Source organism: Colias eurytheme, chromosome 1, assembly GCF_061535395.1.
Source record: "Colias eurytheme isolate Ceu_HAF_F1 chromosome 1, ilColEury1 Martin Lab GWU primary, whole genome shotgun sequence".
NCBI lineage: Eukaryota > Metazoa > Arthropoda > Insecta > Lepidoptera > Pieridae > Colias > Colias eurytheme.
The window spans coordinates 1,693,714-1,713,130 of record NC_142980.1 but is presented as its reverse complement, the minus strand read 5'-3'; the positions used below and the strand labels follow the sequence as shown (position 1 = coordinate 1,713,130).

At 33.8% G+C, this 19,417-nt stretch overlaps 1 protein-coding gene across 1 annotated transcript; it reads right to left on the bottom strand.

Annotated features, from left to right (window-relative positions):
* Positions 1 to 1,492: 1,492 nt before the first annotated feature.
* Positions 1,493 to 15,364, bottom strand: LOC149910876 (uncharacterized). Its single transcript, XM_090120174.1, has 3 exons — positions 15,218 to 15,364; positions 10,107 to 10,170; positions 1,493 to 4,053 (listed from the first exon to the last, which is right to left on the bottom strand). Exons 1-3 carry the CDS (start codon positions 15,329 to 15,331, stop codon positions 3,533 to 3,535), a joined length of 699 nt encoding a protein of 232 aa, XP_089976300.1. The 5' UTR covers positions 15,332 to 15,364; the 3' UTR covers positions 1,493 to 3,532.
* Between the last annotated feature and the right edge of the window lie 4,053 nt (positions 15,365 to 19,417).

The following is a 19,417-nucleotide window of genomic DNA, read 5'->3' as shown; positions in this document are numbered from 1 at the left end:
TAAATGTTTAGTATTTTTTGGCTTAAATTAAATAAATTTTAAAAATAATTAACTGCATAAAGAGTAAAATAATTTGGAAAATCCAAAAGTGCACGCCTCATAATTTTTTTTTAATAATTATTTATTAATTATTATTTTTGTTTATTTAATAACAATTAAACCACATCGAATCAGACCCTGAAAAATGAAAGGGTTCTATTCCTGAGCATACTCAAGCGTAAGAGAAAAAAAAAGACTCGATTAGTAAAGTATTTCGGTCGCTATATCCTCCGCACATACAGACACACGGACGTCCAAGACAGAACTTTTTTAAACTGTTTTTTAACTAGTTTAAATAACAAAAATGACATCAAAAATATCATGAATGTTAAAAATAGTGTTTTTTCTTAATATGTGTATGTATGTATTATCTTACAAGTGCAATGTATGATACATAAAGACATTTTAAGTTTGAAAAATCAGATGTTTTGTGCGAAGTGACAGTAGTACCCACCTCAACGCTTCGCTTATGAGGCGTGCAATAGTGTAATAAATATTGAAGTAATATTATATTACGTTGCGCTTTCATAAAACAAGGTGTAATAATTAATAGTGTTCCCTTCAGAGAAACTGTCTTTATTAAAAACATATTTCCTAGTTTTTGCTAAAGGGTAACTAACACATTTGCACTCTTTCTCTTTAAAAATGAGAATATAATAGATACGAGATATGTACCAAGTATGAAGTGTCTGCACGAACACTTTTGTCATATAGGTAAATTTGAAAAGTAGAGAATACGACCATTTTTACGATGTACGCGAGTAAATAATATTTCATTAAAAAAATAACAAATAATTTTGGAATTATTGTCTAGAATTATAGGGCATGAATATATAGCATTATATCTTCAACATACTTTGCAATGTTTTAATCTAATGACAATCTAAAACCATCGTAGTTATTTGGGTCGTTAAATTTTTCTAAGGATATGCCAAAATCCCACCTAATGTTAAAAATGCGAAAGTATAAATCGGGATCCTGTAAAAATTTGGATGAAATTTGTAACAAACATAGTTTAGGTAAAAGATAGTTTAAGCTGAGAAAGGACAAATACAGTTTTATCCCGGAAATCCCACAGGAACGGGAACTACACGAGTTTCTTTTTGATAAATTTAATAATTATTATGTCCCTGTTAATGAACTTTTACAGTAGTTAAACACACCGGTTCTCAATGTCTCGAATACATACATAATTGACTATCTCACACGCAATGACGTGATTTACACGTAATTATAAAGAGGCCTATTCACTATTTCTCTAATATTATATTAATTTATTATATTTAACATACTTTTAATCCTTACTAGAATAATTCGAATGATAAACTACTTTGTAGGTTTTAAAGAATCGAGTGTTAAGTTGAAGTTAAAATATTTTAAATGCAGAAATTTCAAGTTATATTAGTTGTACAGTTGTACTTGTATTAATTGTAAATACGAGTATGTTAATTTCATTTTACGCGATACTGCCTCACTAAATGCTCGTACTTCAAGTACTTTCATAGATTGCAAATTAAGTTCATAAATGTTTAAGAAAAAAATATTTCTTATATGTATCATAAATAATGTATACCTAGTAGATAGTAACTGCACATAATAAATATTTTGTTACACAATACAAAACGTAAAAAAAATATGAAAAGACAGCACACACAATAACAACTAAATAAATAATGTTTTTTTATACATAGTTATTGGTTTACAGCAAAAACCTCTTTTTCTCAACTACCTACTCAAAATTACCTCGCTGTTTTCGAAACACCCATAAGGCCGTTCCCAATATTCAAACTACGGTCATAGATAGATCTCCGATAGCTACTATATAGTAAGGTTCTATCTATCGTAAGATAGGTACGATATTGGGAACGGCCATTACTGGCTGACTGCTGTCAAAACGTTATTGGGACGCTCAAATAGACAAATTCAAAGAGAAAAAATATATACCTCTAGTAAGCAGTTAGTCCTCCAGACGATAGATAGCGATCAGAGATAGGTAAGCTTATAGCTGGTAAGCTTATTGGGACGCCAAAACAAAAGATAGATAACACTTTCTATCTTTAGTAGGGTCAAACCGAAGATAGATACGATATTGGGAACGGCCATTATACACTCTCATTAATGAAAAATAAACGTCACGTAAATTGCTCAAGACACTAGCTCATTAATTAGCAATCGACATGAACGCTTCTTTAGAACAATATGAAATTAAACAGAACTCTTACTTTCAGTACGGTAAAACGATGAGAAATCTGGAACAATACGTTACGCTAATAACGTTTCTACGATTAATTCATAGCTAGATAATGTATAATTTGCTTTGTTTCCTATATTTATAACTAGAGTATAATCTGTTGAATGAGAGATATACGCACGGTTCTGTAAGTCTTAATAACAGTTTTTATATTAGTTAGTATGATATTGAATTAGATTTTCAATTATTTTTCCGATGTTAGTTAATAGGTAATAAGACACGATAACAAATACGCATAATATCAAATCATAATGTAATTAATAATTATTAAGAGCCTAATTGGAAAATAATATCTCGATGTTTGTAAAATTATGAGCAACAACTTTTTGTGTGCTAAATTGACGAATGCTTATTTTTTTTTAATAAAAATTCTGATCCGTCTATGACATTGCAAATTTTTACAAATATACTTATTTATACATTAATTAATACTCCATAAAATTCTTAAATCTATAGAAAAAAATGTCCCGATTGGAACGAAGTTCCTTACGTTTTGAAATAAGTATTACCCATATTTTTTTTTATATATTAAATAGGTAGACGTTTGACCGCTATCCTGCCTGATGTAAAGCAGTGATGCGATCTATTTAGGAGCACGTCTACCCAAAAATTATTATTAAATTGAAATAAATTAACAAAAATCGTTGATAAATTAACAATTTTTAGCAGTTAAATGAAGTGAAGAAATGATTATACACGCTCTCCGAGCGCTACGCACTGCAAATGTCGTGAGGATTTTTCGTGACGCTCGCCAGCGTACCGCGCGATATTGAACTTCGTTCCAACATTACAAACATACACATAATATTTAAATATTAAATTAAATTACAATATAAGGAATAGGTCAGAGTTAAATAATAATAATAGTTTAAAAAAAACTAAAAAACACGCTTTTAGTTCGGTTAAAAGACGCACCTTATTTTTACACGCTTTATATTAGCTTCACCTGTATGTTTGTAACCGACTTCTTTGGGCGCGATTTTGACCCACTTTAAACGGCCAGATTTCGTTCAAACTTTGTAGATTTATTTAGGACCGATGACAATAGACTAATTTGATAAAATAAATAATAGTTAAAAAAAAAACAAAAAACAAGCGTTATAAAGAAAACCGAACTAAAAGCGTGTTTTTTAGTTTTTTTAAACTATGTATTATTATTAGATAGATAAATAAATAACATATCTTTGGAGTAAAGCTTGAGAATCCTATCTTAACTAAACCTACAAACTAACCATATTTAAGCTATCTAGGTATAATAGTGTTCACAATCCGTTCCCACAAGCTGGGCCGTTTTGACGCATAAGTTACGGGTGTTGCCATACACACCCGTATGGGCGACCTGGTCGGCGTGACGAAAGGATACGGGTGTTTCACTGGCGACACCGATGACCCGACCAAACTGTACGTCTGTTTCGTCACCTTCACTGGCTGACTCTTCACCTTGTTAGTAGCGCCACCTACCAGCAGGATTGGAATACCTGTCTTCGCGCGCTTTGTTGAAGTCGGCCCGGGTCGGGGCGTCGTGGAAGTTTCTAGAATCTCGTGGAAGATTGAGTCCTCGTAGTCTTTTGACTCGTCTGCGAGTGGGGGCACGTAGAGCACTTGGCGGAGGCCGTTGATGTCTTGTACTAGTTTCGCGTGTTCTTTGACGATGTCCTCTTTGGTTGAGAAGACGAGGTCGATCCGACGGGACGGTACCCTTGTGATAGGGGTGGGACGGTATTTTATGGGATGCAGGTTCCTTGACTTTTTTGAGCGCCAAACTGAAAACAGTTGGATTGTTATTGATAAAATAGCATTATTTCAATTTACGTAACTCAAGATTTATTGCTTTAAAAATTATTAGAAAGAAAAAAGCATTAAAATATCAAATAATATAATATGACAACAAAAATCCTTCAGAATTATTATAGCAATTGTTTATTGTGTTAAGGTTCAAATTAGCTCAGCAGAGGGATATTGAAGAAAAAATACGTGTATTCACTTTGACTGTTTATTTCATACTAGATTTAAAGTAATCATATCTCTTAATACACAACAAAAAATTCAATGTATTGTAAAATACGCTTGAACATACCGGCGGCCAAAAACAATAGTTTTTATACAGTAGTAAAATCAACATGAACTCATCTAATAACATTCAAATAAATTTATACAACAACTATAAATAACATATTAGTGGACTGTAAATTTGTAAATAACAATTGTGTATAAATGTAAATCAAATAAACTAACAATCTTTAGGCAACGCTATCAATTTGTATAATGGCCGTTTGAACTCGTGATTACCCTGGCACTGTATCGTCACCACACGGACATGGTTATCTGCCCCAGGATGTAGATCCTTTACTCTTCCCATAAGCCATCTTGTGGGAGGCATGTTATCTTCTTTAATTATCACCATATCTCCGATTTGAGGTGATGGTACGCTGACATGCCACTTGTAGCGTTGTTGTAGTGTATTCAGATATTCCAGTTGCCACCGGCGCCAAAAATCCTGCGTCATTCTCTGTACAAGTTGCCATCTGGACAAAACATTAATCTTTACATTATCATAGTTAGTGTCGGGTACGCCGATTAAAGTTTCGCCCACTAGAAAATGACCAGGCGTAAGGGGTGTATCCATATCATCATTGGCTTGACATAACGGACGAGAATTCAGACAAGCTTCAACCTGGGCCAAGAGAGTACACATTTCCTCATACGTCAAGGTGCTGTTCTTACTAACTCTATTTATGTGCCTCTTTGCAGATTGAACGCCTGCCTCCCATAGACCTCCGTATGATGGCATTCTTGGCGGAATGAAATGCCACGTTGTTCCGTCGTTTTCTAAAACTTCGGCTATTTCATTCGAAATATTACTCTTGCCCGTACTAAATAGATCTTTGATCTCCTTAGCTGCGGCTACAAAGTTAGTTCCATTGTCGCTCCAAAGGTGAGCACAGTGGCCTCTGCGAGCGACAAATCTTCTAAACGCAGCTATAAACGCTTGTGAAGTAAGATCTGTCACAGCTTCCAAATGTATAGCGCGTGTCGCCATGCAGACAAACAAACATATATAACCTTTAGTCGCATGGTGACCACGTCCCTTAGATGTTCTTATCCATACGGGACCAGCATAATCGACTCCACTGTTGATAAACGGTCGATGTCGATTGACTCGCATTGCTGGTAGCTGACCCATGAACTGGCTCTTCACTTTAGCCTTGTCTATAATGCATATCTTACAATTGCGAATACATTGCTTTACTGCCGACTTCACTCCAATCACCCAATATTTTGTTCTAATGTAAGTTAACATTAGTTGTATGCCACCATGGAGCGTTTTTGTATGTGCTTCGTTAACTAACAACCTTGTAATGTGTTGATGACTCGGTATTATAATAGGATGTTTAGTTGTATCTGACAGTGATGCATTCTGCAACCGGCCTCCCACTCTCAAAAGGCCTCTTTCGTCTATGAATGGAGCTAATGTTATAAGTGTACTTCGTTTCTTCACTCTTCCTTCTTTCTTTAGCGCTTCTATATCCTTTTCATAAACCAAGTTTTGATAATATCTTATGCATTCCTCCAATATGTATTCCATTTCATGTGATGTTAAATAATGATGTGTTTGTGTTGTCCGTTTCTTACGAAATCTTCTACAATATGCGAGTACCCGTTTCATTCTTGATATAGTGGAAAATCTCTCCCAAATTGACTTTTCTTCTATAATAACATTACATTTTAGCTTCTTCATTTCTAAATCTATTTTTGGAACATCACATCTCTCAAGTTGAAGGTTTGTTTGTTGTAACCAAACCGGTCCCATCCACCAAATCTCAGAATCTACTAGATCACATGCGTCAATGCCTCTGGTTGCAATATCTGCAGGATTCTCGGCAGATTTGACGTGTCTCCAACATTCGTTATCCAAGAGTCGTGTTATACTTCCAACCCGATTTGCAACAAAAGTCTTCAAGTGAATCGGTTGACACTGTAACCATGAAAGTACAACCATTGAATCGGTCCAGGCGAATATTCTGTGTTTAGGTACTTTGAGCACTTCCACAAGATCTTCAATCAGCTCCGCTAGTAGGGCTGCAGCGCAAAGTTCCAATCTAGGTACCGATATTTGCTTTAATGGTGCAACCTTCGTTCGTGAAGCAAGTATAGTTACATTTACCTTTCCATCATCAATAACCCTTAAATATGTAACTGCAGCGTAAGCTTGAGCGGATGCATCTGCAAAACCGTGTAATTCAACCTTGTCATTATCAAGTGTAGTTTTTAACCAACGTGGTATCTTGAGGTTTTGCAAATGTGTAAGTTGTTCTCTGTATCTTATCCACTCTTCGCGTAAATCCGGAGTTAGTTGATCGTCCCATCCTAGGCTACATAACCACAATCTTTGTATTAAAATCTTCGCAGTAACAATTACAGGCGAAAGCCACCCAAAAGGATCAAAAAGTCGAGCCACATCAGATAGAATTGTTCTCTTTGTTACAGGTTGCTTCATTTCTGGTAAGTTTACTGATACTTTGAATGCATCATCCTTTCTATCCCATGTTAATCCGAGAATTCTTATTACATCATCTAACTTTATATTTATCTTGTCCCTTGAATCAATATCATTTCCTTGTAAATATTTTAATACTTCTTCTGAATTACTAGACCATTTCTGCATTTGAAACCCTCCTTTGACTAATATCTCTGTTATTTCTTTACACATGTTCTTTGTCTTCTCAATATTTTCATTTCCTGTCATGAGGTCATCCATATAGAAAGCCTTTTTAATAACAGCAGTGTCCGTATAATTATGCAACTCATCATCTGCTAATTGTATTAAAGTACGCACAGCTAAATAAGGAGCTGCTGCTGTACCAAAGGTTACAGTTGTTAGGTCATATTCTTCAATTTGATCATGAGGATTATCTCGCCATAAGATGCGTTGTAAAGGTGTATGTTTAGCAGTCATGTTGATCATCCTATACATCTTAACGATGTCCCCCACAACACATATCTTATGCATTCGCCACGCTATAATCAAACTTCTGAGGTCAGGCTGTAAGACAGGTCCAATCATCATACAATCATTTAATGAATAGCCATTAGAACCTTTAGCCGATGCATCAAAGACGACTCGTACCTTTGTCGTTTCTTTGTCATCACGTATTACTGCATGATGCGGCAGATAAATAGCATTATCGCTATTGACATCCCTTACATGTTTCACGTGACCCATTGTTTTGTATTCATGTATAACCTTTGTATATTCTGTTTTCAACTTCTCATCTCTTTCAAATTTCTTTTCTAGTTGTGTAAATCTTCTCATAGCTTGCTCTTTTGTTTTTCCACATAATTTAATCGTGTCTTCTATACATTGTTTTAACGGTAAATGTACTTCATATCGTCCTGTTGAATCTCTTCTTGTTGTATTCTTGTAAATCTCCTCACATAGTTCTTCTTCTTTTGTTTGAATCTTCTTCTTTTTGTAGACATCAGTTTCTATTTCCCAGAACCTTCTAAGTAAATCATTATCTTCTTCAACCATCCTTGTTATATGTAGTGTTATTACATTGTGTTTGTTATCTATAACCTTTTCATCTCTTCGACCTGATATAACCCATCCCAAACGTGTTTTCTGCACCACTAACCCATCTGACAATTTTACCAATCCATCTTCTATAATCTTGCAATAGACATCCGCTCCCAACAACATGTCAATTCTTCCTGGTGTATGATAGGTAGGGTCAGCCAATGGTAACATTTGGAGCTCTGAACAGTTCGTCTTGATGTGTGTTGAGGGCAAACTTGTTGAAATAGTCTTAAGAATGTAAGCCCTGACTTCAATACTATCATCTTCTTCTTTCCATCGTGACGAAACTGCGAGATCGACTAGATGTTGTATTTGTATACGATTTCCTTCTCCCACTCCTGAGACTACACCGTTGATTTTGGATTTTGTACAACCCAAAAGTGCCGCTGCTCTCGCAGAAACGAATGTTGCCTCTGATCCCTGATCAATTAAAGCACGAAGCATGTGTGTGTAACCGTTCTTCGCTTTAACCATAACTTGTGCTGTCGCTAACAATACTTGTTGATCGGGTTGTTCTCTAGAGAAGTGTGCTGTTGTGATGTTTTGTTCTGGTTGTGGTTGTTCATCTTCGTCCGTATGTGTCAGTCTAACCTTATGTAAAAGTGAATGATGTTTTCTTCCGCAAACTCGACATGTTTTCCTTTGTTTACATCGGTATACATTATGATTCGGTTGAAGGCAATTGTAACATAAATAATTCTTCTTCACAAACTCTTGTCGCGCATCAACCGACTGATTCACAAATTCCTTGCAGTTGAATATGTAGTGCTCACCGTTGCAATAAGTACATGATACCGGTGAAACACGAACATGTGGTGATTGATAAATATCCCGGCGGCCGTCTTCGACTGTGGCGTGATGTGACTTATATGTTGAAGATTTCTCCCTAGTAGATGTTGTTACTGGCGTGACAAGTTCAAGTGTACGAAACTTAGCTTCAAGAAACTTCTTCAGTTCTGACCATGTAGACAGTTCATCACTTCCATCTTTGTGTGTAAGTTCCTCCCAGTCCTTTAACGACTCTGTATCCAACTTCTGCCCCACCAGAAATATAATTATAGGATCCCAAGAATCGGTGTTTATATTCAAATTATTCAGGCTCTGTATACACTCTGTTGTTGTATCTAATAACGCTTTAATTGGACTTGCAGACTGGTTCACTACTTTCTTTTGGTTAAATAATCTTTTTAAAATAGAAGTAACAATCATCTTTTTGTTTCCAAATCGTCCCTTTAATGTATCCCACGCTTGTTTATAATTCGACCCGGTAATAGGTATATTTCTTAACAACATCTCGGCTTCACCACAAACACTTGTTTTCAAATAATGTAATTTCTGTACATCCCCCAATGAAGTGTCATGAACGAGCGCTTTAAATAAATCTTGATAAGTGGGCCAGTCTTCATATCTTCCCGAAAAAGTTGGTAATTGTATCCTGGGTAACTTGGAGAACGATTGTTGACCTTCTACGCATGTTATTGACATATCACACGGCGGAGCGGGTTGATTCGGTTGTTTCAATTTAATTAATAAATCCCGTAAGTCGGCTTCTAAGTTAAGATACAAATCTTCATATAAATAATATTCTTCGTTCAGGAAGTATGTCAATATTCCCTTCTGTTCCCGTGGCGTACACTTAACAAGACCGTTGTGAGCTTGCTTAAACGATGCCCAATACTCTTCAATCGTCTGCAATCGCGCTGTGATATAACCTTCCGTTAATCGCTGCTTAGGACATTTCTTTAAGTTCGTTTGTGTTTTTTGTAAAGTACTAGCTAAGTCTTCCAATGTACTTAAATATCCACTTTGTTCCATAGTAGGCGGCGACATTTTTTATATTCGTAAATAGTAAGTAAAATCTTCCAATAATCAATCTTCACAAATGTTATAAAACGTAATTATTCAATTCTAACTTGTTTACATTAAAAACTGCACAAAACCGATGCAAAGAACACCCGTGTTATCTAAGGAATGTAGTCTTTTGTCTTCGCTGGTCGAGCTCGCTAATCCCTCCATTCAATTTAATCCGGCATCGATGGTCCATATGTTTATTGTGTTAAGGTTCAAATTAGCTCAGCAGAGGGATATTGAAGAAAAAATACGTGTATTCACTTTGACTGTTTATTTCATACTAGATTTAAAGTAATCATATCTCTTAATACACAACAAAAAATTCAATGTATTGTAAAATACGCTTGAACAGCAATAGTCATATAACATGTCATATAAAGAACTCACCAGCTCCATCAAGATGTTTGAAAAATTTCAAGTCCCTCGGTTCTGGTAAATCAAAACAATCCACCTGAAACAAAATATTATTCTGTATAAGAAGAAAAAATAGATACGTCGATAGATTTGACAATGATCACATCACAACGCAATTACATAAAAAAAAATCGCAAAAAAATAGCAAAATCGAATGTCGCAATGCAAAAAAAGAAAATCGCAGCGGCAAAACTAAACAGTTACTATTCTATAGATGATTTGTCAAACCCTCAAAGCATATAACAGTGTGACAGTGTAGGTATAGTCACTAGTGTATACTAGTAAATACCCCCGTATATGGATACCTTATATCCACCATAGCAAAATGTTTTACCATGATGATTATGGCAACAGATCTTCATATTTCATAGATGGAAGCGATTTTGCCTCGATCTAATTAAATAAAACATTAAACTCGTTATCGATATTTTTTTATTAATCCTGGATGCTGCTAGCATAAATCTAACAATGAGATATCACAACATAACGTAGCATTGTATCTCCATGCACCCAACTGAAAAAAGATGTAAATAAAAAATAACCTAAATCGTAACTTCATTAATATTAGATAACTCGTTCTAGTTCTAGTAAAATCTAACTATAATAGGATGTTTAAGCCATTTATATTCGATCGATCTATTTCACCGAAGAAATTCCTGAAACAACCCGAATATCATACCCACATGTAAACTTAAAAAAATAACACGCAACTATCATGTTTCAGGAAAGAAATACATACAAATTAATCAGCTGTTTTTCGAACAACACGAATCGACAAAATTTTGGCATGACCAGATTTTTAATTTGACAAGTTGACAAACATGCATTTTGACGTGACGACTACCTACTTATCAGTGACTATATGCATGATATTAATTCGGTTGCATAAATGTATACTTACTTATAATTCACGATTTGCATCTTAAAGATTTTGGTAATGAGACTATCCGTGGCCGTAGTAGTTCTATCAACAAAGGCTAAACTTTTATATCCAAAGCGTGGCAGTTACTTGTGGGATTAAACTAATAGACTTAAAATAGCCCAACTATTACCTACATAAAAGTATAAAAAATTGCCAAGCCAATACACATAATATTATTGTCTCTAACCTTGCTCTTGAATCCCACTCTATCAATGAATCCAAATTACACACTAAAGGACTGAAGTATCGGATAATGGCTTGTGTTTCCTAACCATTTCTTTATATGTAAGATGTTCCTTACAAACGTACACTTATCATTTAACCAGATAATCTTATAATATACTAGCTTTCCGCCCGCGGCTTCGCCCGCGTTTTCAAAGAAAAACCCGTTCCCGTAGGATTTCCGGGATAAAACCTATCCTATGTCCTTTCTCGGGTATCAAAATATCTCTATACCAAATTTCATGCAAATTGGTTCAGTAGTTAAGGCGTAATTGAGTAACAGACAGACAGACAGAGTTACTTTCGCATTTATATATTATGGATGTATATAATATAAATCTCGTGTTACAATGTTTGTCCTCAATGGACTCCTAACCGATTATAATAAAATTCGCACACCATGTGCAGTTCGATCCGACTAGAGAGATAGGATAGTTTAAACATGTAGGTACCACGGGCGAAGCCGGGGCGGACTGCTAGTTTATATAATATCAGTTTCGATTCCTTTTTGCTACATCTTATTCCGGTCGAAGACACACATTTCCTAGGAAAGCCAGGCGATAGATAGCGTTATTAGCTCGCCAAATATTAAACAAATTAATGGTACGACTAGACACATTTGTTACAATTACGTCAGGAAGTTTACGGTAATTACAAACGATTATATACCGTTCGTGATCTTATGCCGTATGTTACAATTTATTAGAAATTAACCGATTATACATGCAATGGTGCTTGGTGAAAAAATAACAACTGTTACGAGTGTACCCATTTCAGACTTGAAATTATCTGCGGTGTATATCTTTTCCGGCAATTTTGCTTCAGCGCACAAAATTGATTATATTTACTTACATTACAAATCATGAATGCAAAGCAGGTGGCACATTTTCTTCTTTTTTTGAAATAAATGTATACAATGTTGGGCACCCTTGCTACAAGCAGGCTAAGACGTAAAAGTTTTAATTAAAAAATAACGACAAAACATAAGATCAAGATAGATACAAAAGTATAACTAAGTATGTACCTATATTAATGTGTAACAACTAACAATGTATGTAATGTGTTTTGTCATTATTTTTGTCAGTTGTTGTGTGTGTTATTGTTTGTAAATAAATGTGTGTCTATGTCTATGTGTCTAACAAAAGTAACATAATATTCAGGCGTTACTGTTACGATAAATAATACCTACTCTTACTTAATACAATGATACAAGTGCTTTATCGTAAAAATAACTAATTATAAGTAATTTTACCTTAGATGTAACAGTTTCGTTAATTAACGAGATTCATTGTTCTCATGACGAAAAACTGTTTGAATGAGTGACGAGTGTTGATCAGCGTCGTTAAGAGTAAAAGCAAAAAGTTAAGTGTATAGAAAGTGATATTACTATGTGACGTTATTGGTAGGTATGTATTATACTAATATTATAAAGAGGAAAGGTTATGTATGTATGTATGGTTTTCACGCAAAAACTACTGGACCCGATTTCAATGAAATTTAGCACACATATAGAGGGTAACTTGGATTAACACATAGGCTAGGTTTTATCCCGGAAATCCCACTATTATTAACTAAATAAAAAACTAGCCTGATCAAATTATGGGGTTCAATAGGTCATTAGTTGTTTGCTTTGTGAAAATAATTCTATTATTCAAATTAAAAAAGTCATATTTTGGAATACACGTTGTTCTATAAGGGAAAATAAAACAATTGAGTTTTCAGTTCACCCAAGAATGTAATACATCTTTGTTAATAAATTCCTGGACTGTCTACAGAACTTGGCACACATTTAGATCTCAATTCTTTTTTCGGCAATTAAGTCAACGATTGAACTTGGCTCCAATTTTTACATTTATGTTTTTGGTGGGATTAATATTACATTTATAAGCTAGAAAAGTTTTTGTAAAAAGTACAAAACTGAAAATAGGTACACTTTCCATGCAACAAAACCCAGCTGTACCTTATAACCTCAACGCACTAAAAAATCACAAGAAAATCAAAGCTTTCGCCTATGCTTCCGCGAAACTAAACAAGTTTTACCTGAATATTTGTATAAGTCCATAATAATTAATATACATAATTGAATCTCATTGAAGTCTGTTTTCATCTGTACTAAATAGCAATGTAAGTAACTAGTGGTTACCTTTTCTGAATGGAAAAAGTTGCAGTATGAATAATATTATGTATTCCAACATTTTACGTGAGAAATCGACGATGTTTCACAACTTGCTGATAATTTCAATGACAGCCACTTTTTAAATGTTTCATGCTAATATAAATAATTGAATTGCCACGAATTAGTTACGAAATAGATTATGATCACCTGATTAGATTCACTGCACTGTCTTTGGATTAGAATAGACGTTATTTTTTTTGCTTACAGTATATAACATAATAAATTATTAATAACCAGCCCGGCTTCGCCCGTGGAACATATTTACGTTTTCTCTACATAAGAACCATCCTCGTACAAGGAATATAATAGAAAAGAATTATCGAAATCGGTTCAGCCGTTCACACGTGATGCCGTGACAACGCGAAACGGGTGCAGACCCGCCGCGAAGCGCGTCGAACGCGGCAACTGATACACAAAAATAATCCTTATGGCCTGATTCTGTATTCACGCGCGATGACTTATAGCGTATTTCATGTATAGCTTTGGTGTTTCTACACCGATTTACATGATTCTTTTACTATAACCTGCCCAGGAGTATGAAGAATAATTGTGCCAAATTTGGTTAAAATCCGTCGTGTAGTTTCTGTTTCTATAGCGAATATACAGACAGACAGACAGACAAAAATTTTACTGATTGCATTTTTGGCATCAGTAGCGATCCCTTATCACCCCTTCATAGATTTTTTTTAAATATATTTCATGTACAGAATTGGCCTCTCTACAGATTTATTATAAGTATAGATTATAATAATACATCACGCAGATTAAATTACAATAAATTTCTTGTACCTATTAAATCGACAATTCTTGTTTTGTCATGAAAAAATATATGTATAATAGGCTATTAATTATATTATTAGATACTCACATGTATTGTAAAATAAATGTTATGTAATCAATTACTTATTTTAATACGAATAATTTCACTTGCACGATATTATATTTTATTAATTGACAAGACTTCCTAGAAATGCTTGAATCATCTGTTCACTGTATTGTAACCAAGTTGTTTTTAATAATGATAGAAAAATTATTAATAAAAAAAATGAAAAAATGAAAAATATTTATTTGGACCCATCACCCACATTATAAATAAAAAGTTTACATACATGAGGCACGACAATTAATAAGATTGCAATTGCGTCTGTCCTCTTAGGACTAGTCTGATAACAACACCACTTAAATTAGGTATTCAAATATCGAACATGAAGTTTTTTTTTACTTCATGTTTTCTAACAGCATCCACTGTTATTATTAAAGTTATTAGCTTAGGTTATTAATAGCCATCGATTACAAGATCGAAATCGATTAATATATGATTGATAAATTAATTATAAAAATTATTCGAATTTATTGACGGTTTCAAAACAGTGGTTAAATCATCTTCTTCAACATTATTTTATGAAAAAAATAATATTAAGCTAAATTAATGAAAAAAAATTGTAATTAGTTAGGTACATATTTTCCAAACTTTCTACTTGAAAAACGACATGCACGATGATCAATATATCTACATATTTAAAGTGTCTTAAAAATTATTAACTCATTTGCATTTTTTTTTTATATTTGCATTAGATACCTAGGTCGCCTTACGTCATTCGCGTATTTTATTCGACGATTTAGATTCATTTCATAATCGATTTTTTTTTTCTCATAAGAAGAGGAAAGAACTAATTGATGTTTGACATGTTTTAGAAAAATAAAATAAAACGACAAAAATAATTTTAAATTTCGAATTCGCTTGCTCCAAAAATGTTCACGAACCTTAGCAGATGATCCGTGGTACCGCCGCAGCAGCCGCACATCGATGGTGCTAGTCACCACCAGTAGAGAGACAAGCACAACCGCACACCGCCACATCTTACCACCGACTGGCATCGGCTGATGACCCACCTACCACCACCAACTTGACATTCCCTAGCCGTTCCATACGCTAGCTTAATAATATTATACCCGAATAATTTTACTTCTTAGGAGTTAGGACGTAGTGAGTAGTGACGTGGTATGTTGTTTATATTTTCGTTTTTTTAAATGACATAGGTACCTATTTTCATTGCTTATCATGTGAAAACCAGGTCATGTTTATAAAATGCAATATATTAATAATTATTACCAGCAAAAATTTTAATGCAAGTTAATGATTTTTTAAAGGTCACCGAGTATTTAGATTTCTATGTCACCGAGTTTTCTTTACAGCAAGGCACCATTATTATTGTTATCCAAACATATGAACAAGACAATTCGTTAAAATATATCCAACTGCGTTAAATTTTTCTATGCTGCAACGTGTTTAAAATAATTAAATTGTGTTTTAATTTAGCTTTAAGGGTAGGTAGACCGTAAATTGTAGTTAACCGTTGAGTAGGTACATCAGGTACTTAACCATTTATAATAATATGCACAATTCATCATTTAATTTATATGATGACTTATGTTTGTTGTATTAATTAATCACTGTTTGCCTTAGATTACAACTGTTTGCAGCTGTTGTAATCCAGCAAAAATTATTGCCACACCAACAACACAGACTACTGTTTAAAATTGCCGCGCAACATATTTCAACCGTAGACAGAGAAACCAATAGACAATAATAACGTAAATAGTATATACCTATATAATATATTCACAATCTGTATTACATAATAATATAACATATCTATAAGTACATAAATATAGCTTTTCGAATTTTTGTATGTTTGTCTGTCTGTATGTATGTCTTAGCATTAGCTAATAATATTATAATTCATAAAAAATATACTATAAATCTTTCTTGATTTTATTGATGTAAAACTATGAATGAAATATTTATATATCCATATATGTATACCTAAAATCGTCGCGTCAATACTCAGCCCGCGGAAACGAATTTACGAAAATAATAGATACCTACATATCTAAATTCTAAACTCACCTGCATAAAGTTTCTGAAATGAATCAAGTCTTATTTTTTATATTATAATTAATACATATATTAATAAATAAATAATAATAATTTATTAATATACCTACTATCTATACTATATTAAATTATCTTCGAAAATTAGTTAGATAATAGATATCATTTAAATACGAATCTCTTTCAGTTCTCGTTTCTGAAGTTTCACTTATAATACCACAAGAGCATCAAAATTATCGGGTATTTTCCGATAGGTTCGTTGCAAACAAATGAAGGAGTCAAGTTTTTAGTCAAGGTTAAATTTTTCTGAAAAACTTGACGACTTTATTTGTTTGCAGGGAACCTTGAGGGAAATGCCAGATAATTTTGAAGCTCGTGTGGTATTCGGGAGATTATTTTTCCGTCCCAAATGTCGGCCAATAATTTCACAATTGAATTGAACCTGTCAGTTTGACGTCAACGACCAGAGAAAATTTTCAAAAAATTATCAGTATAATACCATGTAGGTTGTACCACGTGACGTCGAATGGTGCAATTCTATTGGTCGATATTTGGGTCGGAAAAATAATCAATGTTATTTTGTTGTTTACCATTTTCTAAAAAAACAATACAATATTAAAACAAAATTATTAAAATTCGGCGCAGCAATGGCACGGTCTACTCGTCTCAACGGAGCGATAGCGTCTGATGTATGAAATAGAATTATGTTTTTAGCTCCCGGAACGTGCGATGGAAGATGATTTCTTGCGTAATTAAAAATATAGTAAGCGCCAAAAGTGTTTTATCGTGATTAAACTAAAACTAAAAGTAATTACACAAAACTGGTCTCACAAAGTTCTCACAATTGGTATTAATTCAAAATAAGGCGAAAAAATAAATATTTTCAATCAAATAAATTACAGTGTATTTGGGACATAATAAAGTAAGTTTCCATCAAATTTCGTAGAAAAAAAATAAATTTTGAAGTAGATAAAAATAAAAAACCAAAAACTTGGTTTTTTGAATTTTTCACCTAAATTTTTAGGTTATGTGAAAAAATTGTGGAAACAAAAGTTGTAGAACTTTTAATTACCTACAACTTTGCCATTGAACTTTTTTCTATAGGACTTGTAGTTTTGTCGGAAATTAGGAGAAACCATTTTTTTCTCTTAAAAGCTCCCCCCTCCCACTTCCCGAACTCGGATTGACCGTAATTTATTTTTCCTTTTATTTTCATCATATTCCCCTCCTTTTCTAATGGGTTTCATCCGACTGCGATTTTTTTTTATCTTTTCATTATTTTTAAAGGCTTCTACCCCAGCCTATTGTAATATTTCTTCAATAAAGTAATCTTTGAAAATTGGTTTTATTTTGGGACTCTCGGGCGCGATAAATATAATTAATGTTTCAATATAATTGTTTATCAAAAAAAGAACATAATAGGCATTACCATTTCAAGTAAAAAACTTAAAAGTGTGAAATTTAGAGGTAACTTCGTGAATTTTTTCTATCGAGTCAATTTCAATATTTTATGTTTTTGATCTGACAATGTGATCGAAAATATCATCAAGTTTTACATATATTTTATTTTTTATATTTGGTCTTGAATATTACACGTATCAACTAAAAGTAGATTGGTGATTTGGCTTTATGCGCGCCCTTAATTCGATTATTTACTGATAGGTACTGTATATTCCTGGTCACGGATGAACTCTACACATACCCGTGGCCCTGTCGTTGATGCGGCTTGACGGAACACAGTGGGGTTTTGGTCGGTAGGAATCCGACATAACCCACGGCCTCTTCCCCGGAGGCCGTGGGTATCTATGCAAGATTTCCCCACTAAAAAAAAAAAGGTACTGTATATTCCTAGATTATAAAGTAATACCAGTCATAGGCCTTGGCATCGATTGACGATTCCTCGGATGGCGATCGAATTCTGGAGCGATTTCTCAATAAACATACGTATGAGGTACGACCCGTCGTCGGTCGTACTATAATGCCTTGTTGTTGCAGTATTGTTTCCAACGTGGAAAAATAACTAGCGTCTAGCGCCATCGCCCATCACCTTCCCGCACTGGAAGTAATACTGCTATTCGATGATGTTATAACACTGTATCATTTATCCAAAACAAAATACGCAGCTCAAATAATCACTTAGTTACTTCTATATTGAGAGGATGGTCCAACGTCTAGTCGTACATTAATATAATCGAAATATTGCAAACTAAAACCTGTGAATAGCATACTAATTATTTTCTTTACGGAAGCAGATCAAACATAGGCTACTCAACTACTACTACTGAAAAATAAAACGGTTATACAACTAAACTAAAAACGTGAATTATTCTTATAATCAAAGTGCATTATCCTGTATCCATATCTACTAATATTATAAATGCGAAAGTAACTCTGTCTGTCTGTCTGTTACTCTGTAATCACGCCTAAACTACTGAACCAATTTGCATGAAATTTGGTATGGAGATAAATTTTGATACCCGAGAAAGGACATAGGCTACCTTTTATTGCGAAATATGTACCACGGGCGAAGCCGGGGCGGACCTCTAGTTAATTATAAATTCATAAGAAACGATCATAGCTGACATGGATTTGAGTAAAGTCAAAAATTAAATTCAGCTGCCATTCATTAAACGTAAATCCATGTCAGCAATGAAGCATTAGCAGCATCAGTAGGTATAAATCCAAGAAGCAAATGTTCGTACAAAACACTTCACACTTAGTCTTGCCGTAAATATTGATACAAGAAAAAATAGTTGCATAGAATTAAAATTGTTTATCTGTAGGTATAATGTACAGTAGAACCTCGATAAGTTAAAGTCCAAGGGAAACACAAAATATGTATTTTAAGTTATAGAGGTTTTAAGTTATCAAGGGTCTATCCATTTTTCACTGCTTCTATAGCTTTTAATTTATCGGCGTAGGTGAGGGTTGTTAGTTTTCTTTTTGGACTCATTTTAAGCCAGTTTTATCACACAGTAAGTAAAGCGATGTTTCCAGGACAACTATCAAAAACTTATGATGCAAGTAAGTCGTTGTCATAAAGCTATCCTCAGCAAAGCTTTGAAGAA